Source organism: Gopherus flavomarginatus, chromosome 10 (genome assembly GCF_025201925.1).
Source record: "Gopherus flavomarginatus isolate rGopFla2 chromosome 10, rGopFla2.mat.asm, whole genome shotgun sequence".
NCBI lineage: Eukaryota > Metazoa > Chordata > Testudines > Testudinidae > Gopherus > Gopherus flavomarginatus.
Window position 1 is genome coordinate 46225331 of NC_066626.1, and position 18005 is coordinate 46243335.

Genomic DNA, 18005 nt, shown 5'->3' on the forward strand with positions numbered 1-18005 from the left:
ATTCAGTGGAGAAACAGTAGATTGTTTCAATGGTTAATAAATGTCACTATTAAACATTTCTATACTATATTCCAATATTAACAACCTCTGGGGTCAGACCATCAAAACAGATTTCTCACCCCAGTAGTAGAGATGATCCAGATTGTAGCCAGCCATGCAACTTGAATACGCAACCCCCTGGAATAATAATTCCTATTTGTGGCCATGAAATTCTGACCCAACAAAAAAATTATCATTTACATAAGTGGTTCTCAAACATTTTCCATTTGCCATCAAAAAACCACCTGTTGTCTCTTGCCATTTACTCACCCATCCTACAATCCTCTCCTCTTGGACTGGATGAGATCCAGGAAGAAACCAAAGAGTTGTAAGCTTAGTGAACTGCAGCCAAAAAAAGAAAAAAGAATTGTCTGATTTTGTGTGTTTGGGCTTGTGAATGCAGGTGGGATTTATCCCAGAGTGCATGGCTTCTTTGTGTAGCTTTTGGAGATGCTAGGTGCTGGTTGTGAGGCTAGTATACTTGCTGGGTGAAGGAGCCTCCCAACTGAGTGGAAAGCTGAGCAGAAAGTGTTGAGCTTTCTCTGGATTGGGTGGGAGGCTGACTTCTAGTGACCATGGGATTTTGCTGCTTTTTATTCCATCGAGGTATGACCCAGTGATTAACCCCTTGTGACCTGCTTGCTAGTCATACCAAGTGAGTTAGGAAGTCCTAATCTCTGGGTTTTAGGCATTGTCATGGTATAATTCCCCACTCTGAACCTTAGCGTCCAAAAGATGGGGTACCAGCATGAAATCCTCTAAGCTCAGTTACCAGCTTAGAACCTGTAGCACTGCCACCAACCAGGAATTCCAGTGCCTGGTACACTCTGGTCCCCCCAAAACCTTGCCCGGGGACCCCTAAGACCCAGACCCTCTGGATCTTAACACAAGGAAAGTAAACCCTTTCCCTCACCGTTGCCTCTCCCAGGCTTCCCCTCCCTGGGTTACCCTGGAAGATCACTGTGTGATTCAAACTCCTTGAATCACAAAACAGAGAGGACAATTCATCTTCCTCCCTCCTTCTCTTTCCCCCTCCCAGACTCTTCCTGAGAGAAAGTAATCCTGGCACAGAGAGAAATCAGCCTCTCTCTCCCTCTTCCCTCCTTTCTCCCCACCAATTCCCTGGTGAATCCAGACCCAGTCCCCTAGGGTCTCACCAGAATAAAAAAACAATTAGGTTCTTAAACAAGAAAAGCTTTTAATTAAAGAAAGAAAAAACAATAAAAATTATCTTTGTAAATTTAAAAAAAATGGAATAGGTACAGGGTCTTTCAGCTATAGACACTAGGAACACCCTCCCAGCCTAAGTATACAAGTACAATTAAAATCTTTTCAGCAAAATATCAATTTGAACTCCTTTCAGCCAAATACACATTTGAACTTCTTCCAGCCAAATACACATTTGCAAATTAAAAAAAACAACCATAAGCTTAACTCGCTTTATCTACCTAGTACTCACTAATCTGAACTTATAAGAGCCTATATTGGAGAGATTGGAGAGAAACCTGGTTGCACGTCTGATCCCTCTGAGCCCCAGAGTGAACAACAACCAAAACTAACAGCACAGCACAAAAACTTCCCTCCCTCAAGATTTGAAAGTATCCTGTCCTCTGATTGGTCCTCGGGTCAGGTGACAGCCAGGCTCACGGTTCTTGTTAACCCTTTCCAGGCAAAAGAGATATGAAGCAGTTTTGTTCTATTAACTCTTAATAATCTGTTTATGACAGGCATTGAACATTATTACACTCAGTGCTTTGTAATACAGCACTGAGGAACTTTATGAGCTCACCCACCAACATCACAATGCAAGGGAGCAGTCTCCAATCCAGCACTTGTTCAATCCTAACTTTATCCTGGGACTCTCATACTAGTAGTCTCACAATATTTAGGGCAGGAGACCTGAGCATATTTCAGTTTACAAAGGAGACTGGGAACAATTCTGGATATGTGACATGCCCCTCCTATGAACCAAAATCAAACCAAAATCAGCCAGAGGGGCAGTTCACTTCTGCCAGCTTTAGAAGATTTACCTGTCATAACCTCTAGGTATATTTATGCAAAATCACTTAAATTAACTAGTAAATAAACTGGCAGTGCCAACTAACAAGACCTCAGAAAACCTAACACAAATCCCCAAAGCCTTGGTCTAAGCACCTCCTCAGATAAAAACCTGTGTAAATAGACAGTCATTGCAGTGTGAACTGAAGGTCATTAAGTTCAGGATTTGTCAGACCCATGAGATACAGAAAGTTTAAGAGAGAAGGACCTTTCACTAAAAATGTCTGCTTCCTAATTGCATAATTGTGGGGGCACCAGAGCTGATCCCAGCTGAGCCAAACTGACTACTTGAGTCAAAGCTAGTGCAGAATATGAAGCACGGGTGTAATAAATTCCACTGGAGACATGCCACTTAAACAGGAATATTAGAAACAGTTTGAGTTTGTTGGTCTCTAAAAATTTCACATGTTCTCTAAATTGACTCAGAAGTCCATGGATTTATCTGAGAGTGGAATGGAAAAATCAGAGGTTACCAGCTGCAGACAAGTGGTAGTGCACATTTTTGTTTTGCTGAAACAGTCCTTTTTCAAAAGTCTTTATTCCAGAAAGAAGTACCTAATTCACCGGTATTACTTCAAATGGTTAACCTAAGGCTACACTTCTCATTAGACAGTCAATCCTCTGAAGCAAAACCACCAAGGGGCTGATATTTTAGCACCACTTGGTATAAATGAATCTCTCCTGCTTAAGAAACTCTCTGATCGTTCCGTAATACCTTGTACTTGGAAATCAACTTCCGCCCTCCAGCTCACAGACAAACAGGGACCCGCTATCGGCCCTACGCCCCCCCACCCCCGCTCTGAACACCTAATAGGACAAATCAACACGCCTGGCTCGTACCCCTTGTTTCCCAGGACCGCGGGGCTCAATGTTGTGCACTTGTCCCCTCATGTCTGCAGGCCGAGTTCCATCTCCCCACCTGATCCCTGGATCCTGCCTGGACCTTTCCCTGCCTGCCCAGTGTCCCCCCTCCCTCCACTTCCGGGAGTCTCACAAGCCCCGCCAGCCAAGCCCCAGTTTGTCTCCCTCCCCCGGCACAGATACCAGTTTGTCTCCAGCTCCGCCCCTCGCCCCCAGCGCAACTGTCCAATCAGCACACGTCATTTTCCTGACTCCGCCCCTCTACAACGATCTAATGGAAGCGGCTTTTTCCCCATGGCTCCGCCCCTTCTCGTAGCGAAACAGCCAATGGCAATGTGCTCCCGCCCCAAGCCCCAAACGCGGTTCGGCGTCGCTCAGGTTACCGCTGTGGTAGCTGCGAGTTGCGGCCGGTGGCCATGGATCCCTTAGCGCAGCGGGTCAGTAATGGTGCCTTGGTGCCGCGCCCGCCAGACTCCTGGCCGGTTCAGTACTCGCCCGAGATCGCGGCGGCCGCCTCTCTCCCTCTGCGGGCAGCGGCCCTGCTCCCACTGCCCGGGCCGGGCCTTCCTGGGGCAGGGGCGGGGGCTTGGCCGTGCGCCGCCGGGGAGGCGCAGAGGCGACACTGAGCCGGCGCGGCAGCGGCTGCGGTGTTTGGTGTAAGTGGGGGCGGGTGGGCCGCGCGCAGTCGCTGAAGGCGGTGGTCGCTCCCCGCTCCGCTCGGTGCCGGACCAGTCCCTTGTGTGTCACGGTAACGCTTCCCTTTCAGGCGCTGCTCACCTACTACTGCCGGGAAGGGTACTTCCGTCACGTCCAGGTGGCTGCTAACGAGGCGCTCCAGAAGTTTGGCAACGACCCCGTGTTCCTGTTCTACCGCGCCTATGGCATGATGCTGGAAGGTGGCTGACTGCTTGTAGCTGGAGCTTTGTTAAAAGCTGAATGGGAAACCATCAGCTTCAAAACCAGGCCACTTCACTAACCCTTCCCCTGAGACCCGCCACCAGTTCCTACGGTTTTACAACAATATTTTAAATTCTTTTTAGCGCTATTATTAAAATGACTTGAATTTTAGGCCCCGGTTGAAATCAGGGTTCCCGTGTGCTGCGAATGTAACAGACAGTCATTGCTCCCAAGAGTGCATGAGCTAAATAGATGAGATCAACAAAGGGTGGGAGATGAAACAGGTACATAGAAGTAACTTGTTTTAAAGCTTTCTTGTTGGAGCTTGTTTTCTTTATTTAGCTAGCCAGTCCAAATTGTGATCAACTGGAATAATTGTTATATACTTTGAGTTCTGTGTTATGGGCCTTTGTTTAGACTTACTATTACTAGACCTACTTATAAGTAGGTTTTGGAAAATGGAATTAGCAAAAAAAAATAAAAATAAATAACAAACTGTTGGAAGCACTCCACCTGTCCTGAACTCATAGATTCATAGATTCTAGGGTCAGAAGGGACCAATGTCTGTCTTTTTGCAATAACATATTTTCCTATTTTTGTTTTTTTTTAAAGTGTGTTCCTCCTCCTGTTGCAGGCATAGAAAATGTTGGGAAAGGGGAACCTGTGCCCAAAGTGCTGTAAAAAGCACAATATAAAATGAATAAAGCAGGAGTGGGCCAAATTTTTGGCCAGAGGGCCACATCTGGGTGGGGAAATTGTATGCAGGACCATGAATGTAGGGCTGGGGCAGGAGGTTGGGATGCAGGAGGGAGTGTGGGAGTGGAGTGCAGTGTGCAGGAAGGGGCTCTGGGCAAGTGGTTTGGGTGCAGGAGAGGGTGACGGGGTTGGGGTGCAGGAGGGGGTGCATAGTGTGAGAGGTGGCTCAAGGCAGGGGTTAGGGTGCAGGAGGGGTTTGGGATATGGGCCCCAGCCTGGCAGTGATTACCTCGAGCAGCTCCAGGGTGGCAGCAGGGCTGAGGCAGGCTCCCTGCCTGCCCTGACCCCATGCCACTCCTGGAAGTGGCCAGCATGTCTGGCAGTGGCTCCTGGGGGTGGGATGGGACAGGCGGCTCTGCCATGCGCTGCCCTTGCCCATGGGTACCACCCCTGAAGCTGCCATTGGCAGCAGTTCCCCGTTCCTGGCCAATGGGAGCTTGGAGGGGGCAGTGCCTGCAGGCAAGGGCAGCACAAGGAGCCTTGTGCTTCCCACTGTGTCTTGTCCCCCCCTCGTCCCCCCCCCCGGGGGTGCAGGGATGTGGTGCCGGCTACCTCGGAGCGGCACAGGGCCAGGGAAGGCAGGGAGCTTGTCTTAGCCTTGCTGCGCCATGGGGCTGGCAATCTTGTGGGCTGGATTGAAAGCCCTGACTGGCTGGATCCAGCCAATGGGCCATAGTTCGCCTTTCCCTGAAATAGAGGGTGGTTTTCACCTTTGATGACTGGTAGAAATAAAACAATACCACCTCCAGGTTCTCTCAATATTAATATGCTTTTCTTTTTCCTGTTACTGTATGGCAGATGTATGCCTGGAGTACACTAGGATATTAGGTCAGTATAACTACATCGGTTGGGGGTGTGAAAAATCCACAACCCTGAGTGATGCAGCTAAACCACCCTAACCTCCAGTGTAGACAGTATAGAGAATTCTCCTGTCAACCTAGCTACTGTAACGCTGCAGCATTTTAAGTGTAGACGAGCCCTTACACAAACAAATGAAAATGATTGTGAATAGAGAGGTTAGCTGTACACAGAATAAACAAATTGAAAAAATTTCTTCAATTATTTTTCAGGTAATTATATCAATAATAGGGATGTTGATTAATCGCAGTTAATGGGATTAACTCAGATAAATTAATCATGATTAAAAAATTATTGTGCTTTTAAACAATTGTCTACCAATTGAAATGTATTAAATATTTTTAGATGTCTTTCTATATTTTCAAATATATCAATTTCAATTACAACACAGAATACAAGTGGACAGTGCTCCCTTTATTTTTATTACAAATATTCACATTGTAAAAATGACAAAAGAAATAGTATTCTTAAATTCATCTCATACAAGTACTATAGCACAGTCTATTTATCATGAAAGTGCAACTTGCAAATTTAGTTTTTTTGGTTACATAACTGCACTCAAAACCAAAACAATGTACAACTTTTGAGCGGACAAGTCCACTCAGTCCTATTTCTTGTTCAACCAGTTGCGAAGAGGAACACTGAAGGGACATATGAACCTTTAGTGCATCTGGCATGTAAATATTTTGCAACATTGGCTACAACAGTGCCATGCAAACACCTGTTCTCACTTTCAGATGACATTGTAAACAAGAAGCAGGCAGCATTCTGCAAATGTAAACGTATTTGTTTGTCTGAGCGATTGGCTGAAAAAGAAGTAGGACTGAGTAGATTTGTAGACCTTAAAGTCTTACATTGTTTTATCTTTGAACATAAGGTGTTTTAATACATAATTATACATTGGTAAGTTCAACTTTCATGACAGAGATTGCACTATAGTACTTGTTTTAGGTGAATTGAAAAATACTATTTCTTTTGTTTTTACAATGCAAATATTTGTAATAAAAGTAAATATAAAGTGAGCACTGTCAGGGTGGATTTGATTGAAATCACTAGTCAGGAAGACTCAACTTAATCATGGATTTCTACATAAAAGTGCATTCTTGTTGGTTGTTATAACCTCAATACACCTCTACCTTGATATAACGCTGTCCTCAAGAGTCAACAAATCTTACTGCGTTGTAGGTGAAACTGCGTTATATCGAACTTGATTTGATCCGCCGGTCCCCCCCCGTGGAGCGCTGCTTTACTGCATTATATCCGAATTCGTGTTATATTGGGTTGTGTTATATGGGGTAAAGGTGTACATATTCTTCGCAACTCAGAGATCGATGTAGGTTTCATTTTTATAAGGTACACACAAGACATTTTTAAAGTGATTTGAAAACTTTTCAGGTTAGTTTTACAGCTGTATCAGAAAATAAATGATTGGTTATTTTGTTTACCTAAGGTAATTGAAGCAGTTCACCTTCCAAAGACTTCATAAATATCTCTTTCCAATTCAACAGGTTAATCATTAATATTTGGAGGATTTTCTTGCCAGGCTGTATTAGGAGGAGAACATCACCAGACAGACATTTACATTGTTTTATTTAACTATTTTTCACCTCTATGTTTTATTTTATTTAAAAACATTTTTGCTGTTAACACGCATGTTATCTCTGGAGACACAAATCCACAGTTTGAGAACTGCAAAACTAAGCATCTCTGGTATCTTCTAGACTGAGCACTGAGTCCCATTGAGTAGATGGAAAGATTAACCTAAATAATCTATGCAGAAGCCCCTGAAACCCCATAGAATGGGGTCCCTAATCCATGGACTATTGGAACTCATTTATAAAACTTTTCTCAAACACTACATGAATATATTGTCTCATACTATAGAATTAGAATTTATAATCCATATTCAGTGATGATATCTTTGAGCTATAATGGATTTTAATTAAAACTGTCTTTAGCTAGGTTTCTTCCTTAAAAAGCATTTTATCAAAAAAATCTTTTTTTGATTTTTAAAAAATAATTGATTTTTTTTTCTATTATGAGCACTGTTCACTTTGTATTCCGTGTTGTAATTGAAATAAATATATCAGAAAATGTAGTAAACATCCAAAAATATTTAAATTGTATTCTATTGTTTAACAGTGCGATTAATATTTTTTAATCACTTGATAGCCCTAATAGTGAATATACTGGACAGTTTTAATATATGAATGTTAATCATAACTGGCAGGTAAAACACTTTCAGAGAAGCATGTTTTTTGTTTGTTTTAAATAACTGTATCCCTTTATCTCTTCTTGTATTCTTTAGGTCATGTTCAGGAGGCTATCCGGGAACTTGAGTCAATTAAAAACAAACAGGAGGTGTCCCTTTGTACAATAATGGCACTGATCTGTGCCCATAAAAAGAGCTCTAATCCAGGTATCTTAATTGAAAATACTGTTGTCTTTTTCTGTTTTACATAGTCTTATAATATTTGCAGTTTATAAAACTGCTGGCAATCTAACCTGCAATATATAGCTGAATCTCAATTAAACCAAAATGCATGCGTTAGCCCTACACATAACTGTAAATTTAATACAAAAATGAAGTTTGACTAAACTATATACAGAAATATCCACTATATAACATGTAAGGGTGTATTTGCAGACAAAATATTGAAAAGTTACAGAGCTGTGTTTCTTGACATTTTAAAAATCTCTCTTCCTCTTAAGCAATGGCCATCTGATTAAGGCCTCCACTCTCCTGGCTGCCTCAAGCCTCTGTCTTTTATTGATCTCCTGATCTTCTTTACTGTTGCCAGCCTCTAATTCTTCTGCATCCAAAAGGACAGTCCGAAAATATTTTTCCTTTTCAGAGGATATGCATTTCTTATTTCCCTATGTAGCCTCACTTACCTTATAGTTTCTACTGCCAGCTTCAATTCCATTTAAAAACATTTAGGAACAGTTCCTTGTCCCTACCCTATCCATTGGACTGTGAATTAAGATGACCTGACCAATGAGTATTTGTGTATGTAAAGTATGAAGGATAGAGTGCCACTTAAGTAATGGGACTGAAAATTCCTTACTACTTGATACTCCTATCCAAGTTCTCCCATCTTATAAAAAACTTATTTCTGGAGTTTATGCTACATGAAAACAATCCTGCTATGCTTTTCATTTTCCAAGAGGATATGGTGTCTTTCATGCATTGCTGAAGCATATAGTTGCTGACTTTCAATTTGGCAATGATCAAATGATATCTTCCCTCGTGTTACTCACCAAAGCAAACTCCAGGGTGCTGGAATACAGTATTTTAATATATACCACAAGGTGCATACATAATGTTGGCTCACTTCTATTGTTTCCAGTATAAAGTTGTTTAGAATATTGAAGTTTTGCAAAGAGTGTCCCAACCTCGCACAAATGTTTTAATTATTGTCTTTCCACTAATAGCTTAAGCATTGATCATATTATACAGAATAGATAACAACGATCATTACAGTTTTACCACATAAAAATTATAAAAAAAATTTTTGGTACTCTTTGTCAATTAAAAAGAGAAAAACATAGATTTTTGCAGTGTAACTTCTAACTAGGGCACTGGAATGGGTTCAGAACTCCCAAACCTGATTGCAAGAGTTCCCTCCCTTCATCTCCAGAAGTTATAATAGTTACAGAGACCTCCAGGTACAGGCAATTTTGGAAAGCCAATTTTGGGAAGGGCCAGTGCTTCATGGTCATCTTTGAAGGGCCATTTCACTCTGAAAAGTAAATTTAAAAATAGTATTGTTTGAACTTCCATATTTGTGATCTGGAGAGCGGAGGAGAGATGTAGTGTGCTCATGATAGCTTTTGTTGCTTAAGAGATGCGCTACAGTATTCTGTAATAGTTGGATTTTCCTGAGTTCTGAAGGTTTCATGCATAGCTATTTTGTATGTTGCCTTGCTATAGTCCAGGCAAGAGATGACAAAGGCATGAATAACTGAGGCTATGTCTTTGTTGATCAGGATAGGGTGAAATCTCCTAACGTGTTGGAGATAGGAGAAAACATTATTCGCAGTAATTGTGATGTGAGCTAAAACATCAATGAGGAATCCAAGAGTATTCCTAGCCTATGGACTGATTTGACCAATGGTGGGTGTGAAACATCAGGTAAAGGAAACCACACTATGGCTGCAAATTGTTTAGAATGCTTTCCTCTGTCACCTGTTTTCGTCAGCTTCAGATAGCTGTTCTTTATCCAGGAGCTGATCTCATCCAAGCTCTATACCATCTTGATCTAGTGGTGTGTTATTATCGGGTAAAGGGCTGCTGACCCCAAGTGTCTTCTCAGCTGTGTTTAACATCATAATGTGAACCCTACAAGCATAAGTGTAGACCTGGGCTTTGAGACTCACTGCTGTGGGATCCTGCTTGCTGGGTAGACATACCTGAAGTGATTTGCTACCCTGTTTAGCTCCTTGGGGTAGGATTTGTCAGCCTCAATGGAGGCTAATAGGAAAGTTCTCTTTGCCTGTAATGCAGCCTCTCATAGGCTTTGAGGAATTGGCCACGTTTCATCCTGTTTGAATTGGCGTTTGTCATCTGCCATTGGTGGAAACTCAGAGACCTCTCTTTTCATCTGGTGCAGGGTATTAGAAATCCAAGGACATCTGTGTGCGCACTGGGGAGCAGGGGCCATGTGTGAGCCAATTTGTCAGTGGCCAAGGCCAATACAGATTGACCAGGTCCTCAACTCCTTGTCCTGTGGGTGAGATGTTATTCTTTAGACGGCTTTCCCTAATGAGTCATCATTTTATACAAATCTGTATGTAAACTGGTGTAGTGTTGTCTTCTTGAGTTGGCCGACGTAGCTCAGTGCTGTAAGCCTTGCCAAATGGCAGAGGAGTGAAACTTCACTGCTGCTATTTTTGGGCAGTAGTTACCCTGTGGGGTGTAGTTGTTAGGTGTCCTATCAGTTTTATGGTGTTGCTTGGGAAAGCCTGGAATAGTAGTGGTGGCAAGCACTGGTATTTTTTTTTATGTGAAGGACCCAAAAATTAGATCGGAGAAGGGCCTCAGTAGTAGAGAGATGCTTCCTAACGGCTGCCAAGAAGTTCTGCAGAGAAATAGTATGGTGGAGAACTCTCCACTCCCCTACCCAGCCTTATAGCAGCTGTGGAATTCTGGGTAGGGAAGAAGAGACAGAAAGCTTCTTCTCTTGTCCAGCAGCTAGAGATGGGTACTACTTTAAAATTACCACTCAGTTACTAGATAAGTAGTGATAATAAAAGATGTACATTGGCTCTTGTTTGGGGGTTCCATTACCTTTGCAGAAATCTTAGCAAGTAAGTTTGCAGAAATACTTCTCACCGGAGCATTGCCCCTAATGCCTTGCTAATGCAGCACCTCTAGCCTAGTCTTTTGTATCTACCTTTGGAAAACATGTTTAGAGCTCCAGCTAGTGGGTGAATACCAGAGTGTTTGGCAGTGTGCCTTGGGATGCCACATTTATGTGACATCTGCTCTTATCTTACCAAGGTCATTGTACAATATGATCAAAATTTAAAAAAAGAATTCCCACTGTTACTGGCTATTTTCAGATCGAGACGCTATTTTGGAACTGGATGCTAAATTGAAGGAACAACGTAAGACTGCAGGACAGCAGGCCTTGTACTTTGCAGGGTTGTTTTTGTGGCATCTTGGTCGTCAGGACAAAGCCCGTGAATATGTTGACAGAATGATCAAAGTTTCTAATGGTAATAAAGAGGTAACTAGTCTTTTATATATGAAATATAAGTATAGCTATCTGTTTATAAAACTAGATGTCCTAGCCCTCCTCTACATTGAGTCATCCTTTAATGTAACTGATGTATACTATAATATTTCAATTAATGCTGGCAAATGCATTTTTTTGTGACTGGTACTACTCACAATTTGTGAATAGTAAGCTGTCAAATCTCTTTGATCCAATGACTGAAAAGCAAGGTCTGCTGTGGCCAACAGAAATATTTAATTAAATGAATACATTTATCTTCAGGAAAAATAAATCTAAATGACTGTGTATAGCTGAGGCTTCTGGTTCTTGGTTTAAATGTTTACTGGAAAATGCTACCTGCCTTCCATTAATGTTGGGACTTTCCAGAAAATATTTATTCAAACTGAGAACATGAATGGAGGGTCCGCCAGCAGAATGCAGATTGCCGGCACCAAAGCATGGAGCAGCTGCTAAGCATCATGGATCGCCAAGCGGACTCGATACAGGCGCTTGTAGCAGTACAGGCAGAGCACTTTCATGTCATGTCATCCCACTCCTCCCGACCCTCTTCCCAAACAGCCCTTGTCCCAAACACTTTCCCTTGTGCCCTCATGTCACTGCCAACCCACTTTCTACAACATCCGAGTTCATATTGCCCCAGCTGCCTCCAACACCTGTAGCTTCCCCACCCAGTCCTGCAAACTATGACCCTTACCCATTGCGATCACCCCCCATCCCCATGCATTTTAGCCAGCCTGAAGTGCAGCACTCATTGCATGGCACTCCAGACAGGAAGGCTGAGTATGATAACAGGATATACACAAATCTGTGATTTGCCCTGTTCCTCACCTCGTCCCCATCCCTCATCCCAAACAGCACAGGTGTGTCATGCCCTTTCTGTTTCCCAAGCAGTTGTTTCTTTTCAATAGATGAATTTTATTTTCAATAAATGAATGTTTTCGCTTTGAAAACATTCTTTATTATTGCATTAAGTAAAAGATACCGTAGCTCAGGAAAGCAACAGGCACTGAAAGTCAGGGTATCATATGTAGCAAACACAGATTCCTACTAACACTGGAACCACTTTACTTCACTCCTCTGCAGGGCACCAAACATTACTAGTGGCTTTCAGCCTCAAATTGCTCCCTCAAGGCATTCCTAATTCTTGCAGCCCTGTGCAGGGCCCCTCTAATAGCCCTGTTCTCAGGCTGTTCAAATTTAGCCTCCAGGTATCAAACGTCCGAGGTCCACGCTTGAGTGAATATTTCACCCTTCCCTTCACAAATGTTATGGAGAGTACAGCACGCGGATATAACCATGGGGATGTTATCATTGGCCAGGTCCAGCTTCCCATACAGACACGCCAGCGGCCCTTTAAACGGCCAAAAGCACACTCCACAGTCATTCTGCTCTGATTCAGCCTGTTGTTGAACCGCTCCTTGCTGCTGTCAAGGCTCCCTGTGTAGGGTTTCATGAGCCATGACATTAAAGGATAAGTGGGGTCTCCAAGGATCACAGTAGGCATTTCAACTTCCCCTACGGTGATCTTCTGGTCTGAGAAGAAAGTCCTAGCTTGCAGATTCCTGAACAGGCCTTTGTTCCAAAAGATGCGTGCGTCATGCACCTTTCCGGACCAGTCTGCATTAATGTCAGTGAAACACTCATGGTGATCCACAAGTGCCTGGAGAACCATAGAGAAATACCCCTTCCGATTTATGTACTCAAGGCTAGGTTGACTGGTGCCAGAATTGGAATATGTGTCCCATCTGTCACACCTCTGCAGTTAGGGAAACCCATTTGTGCAAAGCCAGCCACAATGTCATGCACGTTACCCAGAGTCACGGTTCTTCTGAGCAGGATGTGATTAATGACCCTGCAAACTTTCATCAACACGATTCCAATGGTCGACTTTCCCACTCCAAACTGGTTAGTGACTGATTGGTAGCTGTCTGGAATTGCCAGCTTCCAGTTTGCAATAGCCACCCACTTCTCCACTGGCAGGGCAGCTGTCAATCTTGTGTCCTAGCGCCGCAGAGTGGGGGCGAGCTCAGCACACAGTCCCATGAAAGTGGCTTTTCTCATCCAAAAGTTCTGCAGCCACTGCTCGTCATCCCAGACTTACATGACGATGTGATCCCACCACTCAGTGCTTGTTTCCTGAGCCCAAAAGTGTTCTAGGGTGGTGAACATATCCTATAATGCCACAAGCAGTCTCGTGTTATATGAGTTATGTGAGTCGACATCGTCGAAGTGCTCGCTGTCAGTTTGTAGCTTAAGGAGTAACTCGACTGCAATTTGTGATGTGCTGGCGAGACGTATCAGCATATTCCTCAGGAGTTCGGGATCCATTCCCGCAGACGAAGGGGAAGACCGAGCTCACGGTACAAAAAACATTGAAAATATGGCACCAAAAGTGGACGGAAACACAGGGATTGCTGGGATGTGAAGCGATGCATCACAGGGTGTTGGGACAGGATCCAGAATGCCCCGCCCCCTCCTCCCCCTTCTTACAAGCCACAGGGCCAGAATGTGCTCTGTGGGATAGCTGCCCATAATGCACTGCTTCCAGTGCCACTGCAGATGTGGCCACGCCAGTGAACACACTTCAGTGCTTTCCCTGCTGCGGTCTCCGAGGGCTGGTTTAACACAGCGCTCTACATCTGCAAGTGTAGCCATGCCCTAAGTGTTTGGGTTGTGTAGATTGTGATGTGTAATGAAAGTTGGTTGCCATCATAACTACTGAGAAGCTGCTGTCTCTCCATATCTGAACTTGTATCTTTCCTCAGAAGATCTCGAAGTGCTTTATAATGGTGGACAAATAGTGCTATACCCATTTTTTCAGATTGGGAAGTTGAGACAAGAATACAAGATTACATAGAAAACCATTAGCAGTGGGAGGAAATAGAATTTATATTTCTTGAGTCCCAGTTGTTACCTGCTCTAACCATTGCCTTTCTGTTATAAATCCACTAGAGCATTCAAATGGACTATGAGAGATGTTATAGACTACTGTTTGTTTATCCCTGTTTGTTCGTATGAAATGTCATGTTACAATTTACTTCAGTTATTGCCTTAAACCATGAACTCAAACTGAATTTTGCTTTAAGGGATTGATTTTGAAAGCTTGGCTTGATCTCACCTGTGGAAAAGAAGCTTATATTAAAAAAGCTGTGAAATACTTTGATGAAGGAATGCAGGATGGGAATGACCCTTTTGCCCTGCTGGGTAAGGTGAGTTCATTTTATTATTTTAACACTTCCACGGTGTATTTCAAAATATTTTCTGAACATTTTATCCATAGCACTTCAGTGAAGTTGGTAACTATTACAGGGATACTAGAAAGAGCCGCCAAGTGATTTGCCCAAGATCACAGAGGGAATAATTGGGAATAGAAATCAGAAGCTGCTGCTTTGGTCTTTTGTTCAAATAACTAGCCTGTGACATTCCATGATCTGGGGTGAAAATGTGTCAGCTGTTTTATGTTATAACAAAAATACCTCATATGCTTTTCTAAGATTATGTAATATAAGAACAATTTTCTGTAGGGCATGTTGAACATAGTCAAAACAAGATATGAAAATAAACTTCATGTTAAGTGTTTCTTGTAGTGGGTGACTAACATTTCTGTAGCTCTTAACCGTAGATGGCCCACTTAATATAGATTTATCAAACTACAACCCTACCTAGAAATGTCATCCAACAAAGCTACATCATTGGCATTGTTAGGCACCTGCAAACCGTGCAGTCATAAGGGGCCCCATTTGCCCACCCATCCATCCTGGAGCAGCTTTGTACAGCTTTGCTAGCAGGATTGTAGCCAAGGAACAGAATTGTACAGCTTTGCTAGCTCGCTCCAGCTCTGCCCCCTGGCTGCTTTGGTACTTGGGCTCTTCTGTCCAGTCCTGTAGTGTTCCTGTTTACCCAACTGTGAGTCCCTTGACCAGCTTGGAGAATGCTCTGCAGCCGGAGGGGAGGTGGCGGGTAGGGAAAAGGGGCCACTTGACAGCCAGGGAGCGCAAGGGCTGGAGCTGCCAGGAGCCCAGGACTAGCCAAAGCTGGATAGTGGGGCTGCCTAGACAGTGAAGATCCCAGCTGGGAGCAGGAGGTGGGCACAGTGGGGGAAAGGGACAGGCTTTGGGGACCTTACCCCCTGCATCCCTGGGCTTGTCCCAGTCCTCCCACTGCCTCCACCCTCCCAGTCCCAGGTAAGGGCTCTGGAATTGAGCTTTGCCAGAGGCCCCCACAGGACTAATACTTCAACTAAACTACATACAGTTATTTTAAGGGTATCGGAGATGCATAAAAATATCTGCTCTGGCTATAGATGGGCACAAGGGGGCACAATTGGGTCATGATGAGTTATTGCTTCAGCTACTGTAAAGTATTGGATTCTTAATTATGGATTTCTGTATGTGCATTTGTTTCATAATCTTAACATCCCTGTATTATAGTTCTTGTCCTTTTGATTTCCCTTTTATTTTTTCTCTGGTAAACTGTCTATCTGAAGCCTACAAACTTCAGTTTAACTACACTGAAGTCTAAACTTCAGTTAGTGAATGAGTATCCACTCATGCGCATTTATGTGTATTTTAAGTACTTGAGCATGTTTAGAATGTAACCTTCTTACTCCCAAATTAAAACTTGCTTTTGGATAATATGCTTTTCTGCCCACTAGGCACCATCCTAAAATGTACGCTGTGGTCTAAATATGATCACTGTGAATGTATACTGAGACCATGTATTTTAATACAAGCACACAAAAGGTGTCTTAGGCTATTGCGTTTATTAGTGAACTAACTTTTGCACTCTGAGGAAATCACTTAAAAAAGTAAAAGCAAATTTGGTATCATTCTGCACTCCTAAGGGAATTCTGCACCAGAAAAATAAAAAATCTGCACGTTTTAAAATTCTGCAAATTTTATTTGTCAGTAAGTAAATGTGCAGGCTCTAGCATGGTAGTGGGGAGAACAGGGCACTGGCTGCACGGAGGTAGGAGATCACCCTGCAACCCGTGCGCTCTCCCTCCCACCCTATAACCCCTGGTTCTCAGACTCCGTGGTGAGGTTGCATCTTACCCAGACTCGATGCAAGGGTTTGGCCTGGCCCAGAAACCCCCAGGGGCCCTGCCCCTCTTCGCCAGACGCACCAAGATAGCGAGCGAGAGGGACAGAGTCTCACATGTGTGCCCAGCCCTGGCCCCCAATCCAAATTTGAGGCAAGCAGGCTCAGCCCAGCGGGATCCAAGTGTGGAGGGGTTTAGTGTGGGGGGGGATCCAGATGTAGGGGTGAGAATGTTTCACACAGAACCATCTAGGTGCGGGTAGCTCAATGAGGGAGTCTGGGTGCAAGTGGGATCTGGATGCACAGGAGGTTGTTGGGAGGGTTCCAGGTATGGGGGGAATGGGGTTCTGTGGGAGGGTTTTGTGTATGGGGGTGTGTCTGGGTCAGGGGGGCAGAAGTCATTTTTCTGTGGGAAAGCAAAGGAATCTGCAGGCAACATGAACATGTACGTAGTGGCACACAATTCCCCCAGGAGTACGTTCTAGTTGAAGTAGATATTTGTCCACATCACACACAAATTTTTGCAACTTGGCAAAGTTCAGCACAATTAAAAAGATGCAACTTGTTTCTGTCTAAAAATGTTTGTACCAATTATAGTTGCAAGTAATTCCAAGGTTACTATAACTGAACTGTTGCTAGGAAAATCCCATAAATAGGCTGTTTTTCAATGTCTGCTTTCTGTATATGACAGCACTTTGTATACAATCAGTTTCAGTCTTCTCACCAATTTGGCTTCAATGGGGCGGCAGTTGGGCACAACAGTCTAACAGTGTGTTGTCCATTAGTTTCTGCCTTGTTGAAAAAGCCCTTATAAAAGCAGAAAAAAATCCAACTTTTTTAATGAAGGAATTAAAAAAAATATTCAGAATATACTATTAAAAGAGTGCTCTATCAAAAACTAGATTTCTTTTTAAAATAGTCAGTTTCTAAAACCCTAAAGTTGACAGTGCCCCTTGAAATCTTTGCTGAAAAGTGGTCCAAGATTATTATGCATTGACAAGTTTGCACAACACCTGACCATACTGCTGTATGTCTAACTTCAACTTTTAATCCTTGACTTTCATGTGCTCTAAACTGAACCTAGTAACTAAAGGGGGAAAAAAAATCTAAAAATGTTTGTGAAATAACTTAAAATTTGATGCATATAAACATCCTTAACACACACAATCAAATAATACTTGTATTAATACAGATCTTACATTTATGTGAGATGGTAAGATGTCAGTTGCTCTAAACAGATATTACATCATCAATACATGAAAATAAAAATACTAGAATATGAGAGCCTGATATATCTTTTCACAGATAATTGAGGGATATACAGTATCCCCCAACCATTATGAAACGCATGGTCACATGTATAAAAACAATATTCATGTTGCTTTAATACAAGAAATTACAATCTGCATTGTACTTTAGTCGTTCGTTTTGTTTAGGTAACTGGTAGTATAATTTTTGTATTGGCCACTTTTTTTTCCCCCTCTCTGACAATGTGCAAATAGTCATCTGGCCATTATCAAGAATCTATTACTTTAAAAGATTGTTTCCTTTTTGCAAAAGAACTCATGGTAGAGAATTTGAAGCAAGATTGCTTAATGGTAATCTACAAATAAATAAAAAGAACATTAAATGTCATAAAACTGTACAATAATGTGCATATATGTTAATAGTAATGTTAAAGGTATGCATGCAGGGAGGAGGTTGAGACTTACCCTATTCTGACTTCAGTCACCAGTATAGTTCATGTTGGGTCAT

At 42.8% G+C, this 18005-nt stretch overlaps 1 protein-coding gene across 3 annotated transcripts in view; it reads left to right on the top strand.

The window, feature by feature from the left end:
* The first annotated feature begins 3332 nt into the window (after positions 1-3332).
* Positions 3333-18005, top strand: part of TTC21B (tetratricopeptide repeat domain 21B) — a 136161-nt gene continuing 121488 nt past the window's right edge. For 2 of the 3 annotated variants that reach the window (XR_007768386.1, XM_050916850.1), the window contains exons 1-5: positions 3333-3395; positions 3725-3854; positions 7778-7888; positions 11035-11201; positions 14297-14419. Coding sequence is in view for 2 of the 3 variants with exons in the window: in XM_050916850.1 (XP_050772807.1) it covers positions 3375-3395; positions 3725-3854; positions 7778-7888; positions 11035-11201; positions 14297-14419 (552 nt within the window). In the remaining variant the exon portion in view is untranslated. Of the gene's footprint in view, positions 3396-3724; positions 4140-7777; positions 7889-11034; positions 11202-14296; positions 14420-18005 lie in introns of those variants that run through there. The other variant, XM_050916851.1, reaches the window with a different exon arrangement.